The following is a 3,610-nucleotide window of genomic DNA, read 5'->3' as shown; positions in this document are numbered from 1 at the left end:
ACCCCCGCACCACGCCCACCCCTTCAACACCCCGCCCACGCCCTACGCCACGCCCTACGCCACGCCCTTCCTAGATGTAAGCGAGTATCATCACTATCACATGAGAGGCATGGCCACCACCTCCTCCATCTCCACCTATCCCATGGCTGGCGGATCCGTCTATTCCTCCCCGGCCTTCCCGCCGCCACAATACACCACCCACGCCCTCACGCCCACAGGCACGCCCGCTGCTACGCTCCACTACGCTGCCCCTACGCCCATGTCTGACGCCTCAGATCCTACGCTCACGCCCACACAGTTCCCTACTACAGGATTCTCTTATCAGGCGCAAACGTAAATTTCTAGGATGGTGGGTGACAGCGGCTAGGGGAGAGGCACTGTGTTTTATGGCAGACATAACCTGTCATGGCAGATATGACAGACATGGCATTTAAGACAGTCGTGGCAAAGACACTCATGGCAGATATGAGAGACATGGTAGATGTGAGTGATAGACATGGAAAGCAGAAATGTCATGACAACCGGAACTGACATGTCAACCACAAGTCATGCCAATCACAAGTCATGTCAACCACAAGTCACGCCAACCGGAATATACATGGCAACCAGAGATCATGATAGCCACAACAGTCATGGAAATCAGAACATTACCGGCAACCATTATATAATCATGGCAGCCACAATATTGATTAATGACAACCATAACTGGTGTCGCTCCCGCTATGACAGTCATGGGGGTTGATCCCATGACAAAGGTTGTCATGGGATCAAGTGCGACAGTCTTAGACTGTGGCTAAAGTTAAAGAAAACAGAGGAGAGAATGAGAGAGAACAATAATGTACCATAAAGAACTTGGTTTCAGCGGCGACGATAACATCCTGGGGTAACTACAGGAAAATACTGAGGCTCCTGACCTTAGGGCTCCTGGTGGCGACGACACAGCCGTGGACACAGCCGTGGACGTAGCCGTGGACACAGCCGTGGACGTAGCCGTGGACACAGCCGTGGACACAGTGGCTGGAGGAAGCCTGAATGTGTCTGGGCTTAAGGGCGTCCGGGGCCGCCATACCAAAACTCTCCTCCTCCGCACACGTCAACATAAAAGGAATTTGGAAACTTGCGGACATCTCAACAAACTGTGACGATCAAATAAACATCCAGAAAGATGGATATTTCTTCTGCATTATTAAAATTTATAAGTAACAAAACTTGATGTTTAGTAATGTTTCTAAATAAAGAAAATAATTAAAATTACTTCACTTATTTATAAAAAATATTTGTATCTAAATGGTATATGACACAGTTTGTATATTTTGGTGCAAATTAAAAAAAAATGCGAGTGTAATTAAAACATATTTTAATAAATTCTTCACCTCAACGTGTTCGTTGTAAAATACGCCATAATTACGTTGAAAATGTTTATGTGATGATCTCCATCGATGAACTAGATCGCTCAGTGTCTTAATTAATAAAGAGTTAGAAGTTACCTTTTCGCGTTTTCTATAAGTTTTACAGACTGACTCACACAAAAGGATATTCACAAAAAAACAAAAAATTCACAAATCCGAGAACATCCATCGCATAGGTTCGAACCCTCATCAAGACCCTTGTGGATTTGCTAAAAAAAAACCATTAGTAACATCCTATGGAACTGGAGGTGAGGAAATGATCACTAGAAAGTGCTAAACCATTATGTCTGCATAGCAGTTAAGGACAGGAGAGAAAATAGGATATGAAGGGGGTGAAAAACTGTGCCAAGCCCCTTGAAACATTTGGGGATCGAGCGCCGACCTGTAAGAAGCAAGGCGGTCGTTGTTTCGACCAGTCCAAGAGAACAAGAGAATGAGGAACACTTCTTACGTGTATAAGAATATATGAGTGTGCGCACCCGCGTTCACTCACATATACTCTTCTACCACCACCTATATATTATGTATTTTATTGTTTTATTTTATTTAAAATTTCATTACACAAAAGTGGTTACAACATTGGTTACATGCAGGGTACACGGCTACTTGTCACAAGTTGTAGAGCTCCTCCAGCTCCTCAGATGGTGGGCAGGAACCACGGATGCAGTGAGCATTTCCTCTCTGGATAGCCACACTAAGGCGCTGAAAGAGGAAGCTGGCGACTTTAGAGTCATTTGTTGATTGAATTTTCTTAGAACCCAGGTCCTGAAAAAAACTAGCAGGAATTTTACTCCAGGCACCGAGTGCCTCTGAGACAATGGAGACAAAATTGAAGTGGTGATCAAGATCTCTGAATTTACAAAAATTGGCTGCTTCCCTGTGAGTGGCAATGCCACCCGGATGTGCAACACTGTAGTCAATGTAGGTGTTAGCCAGGGGGGACATGCACGTGATCTTCATTCTACTTTGCTCTGATGAAGACGAATTAGCCGAAAACGCGTTAAGCATTCTCTATTTTTCACACGTGGTTATTCTGCATACTTGGATCAGTGTTTTTGTGATCATTGTTGCATATATATATATATATATATATATATATATATATATATATATATATATATATATATATATATATATATATATATATATATATATATATATATATAAATTTATAAATATATAAATATATAAATATATATATAAATATATATATATATATTTATATATTTATAAATATATATATATATATATATATATATATATATATAAATATATATATATAAATATATAAATATATAAATATATAAATATATATATATATATATATATATATATATATATATATATATATATATATATATATATATATATATATATGTCGTACCTAATAGCCAGAACGCACTTCTCAGCCTACTATTCAAGGCCCGATTTGCCTAATAAGCCAAGTTTTCATGAATTAATGTTTTTTCGTCTACCTAACCTACCTAACCTAACCTAACCTAGCTTTTTTTGGCTACCTAACCTAACCTTACCTATAAATATAGGTTAGGTTAGGTTAGGTAGGGTTGGTTAGGTTCGGTCATATATCTATGTTAATTTTAACTCCAATAAAAAAAAATTGACCTCATACATAGAGAAAAGGGTTGCTTTATCATTTCATAAGAAAAAAATTATAGTAAATATATTAATTCAGGAAAACTTGGCTTATTAGGCAAATCGGGCCTTGAATAGTAGGCTGAGAAGTGAGTTCTGGCTACTAGGTACGACACATATATATATATATATATATATATAATATATATATATATATATATATATATATATATATATATATATATATATATATATATATATATATATATATATATATATATATATATATATAGAGGGGTACCACCACTGGTTTAATTAAAGGGACCCACATCCTCGAAGAAGAAAATAAATAGTGTTCAGAGAAGACCTTGTGGATTCTCACTGAATACTTTAATCTTTTCCTCTCCTACCACCCCTATTATTTTTTTTTTGTTTTTATTTGATTTTATTGCAATGTTACAGTTTACAGAAAACACACACTTATATAACAATATACCAATCAGTGTTCGAAGACCTCGTCCAGTTCCTCGGGGGTCGGGTGCGTACCCAAGATACAACACGCATTTCCCCTCTGAACAGCGACACTGAGGCGCTGGAACATAAAACTG

At 38.2% G+C, this 3,610-nt stretch overlaps 1 protein-coding gene across 1 annotated transcript in view; it reads left to right on the top strand.

The window, feature by feature from the left end:
* Positions 1 to 1,378, top strand: part of LOC123748690 (uncharacterized) — a 65,694-nt gene extending 64,316 nt beyond the window's left edge. Inside the window, exon 8 of the mRNA XM_069301480.1 lies at positions 1 to 1,378. This exon is cut by the window's left edge and continues 134 nt beyond it. Coding sequence (XP_069157581.1) covers positions 1 to 337 — 337 coding nt within the window. The 3' untranslated portion in view covers positions 338 to 1,378.
* The last annotated feature ends 2,232 nt before the right edge of the window (positions 1,379 to 3,610 follow it).

Source organism: Procambarus clarkii, chromosome 45 (genome assembly GCF_040958095.1).
Source record: "Procambarus clarkii isolate CNS0578487 chromosome 45, FALCON_Pclarkii_2.0, whole genome shotgun sequence".
Taxonomy (NCBI): domain Eukaryota; kingdom Metazoa; phylum Arthropoda; class Malacostraca; order Decapoda; family Cambaridae; genus Procambarus; species Procambarus clarkii.
This window is presented reverse-complemented; position numbering and strand designations above follow the sequence as displayed.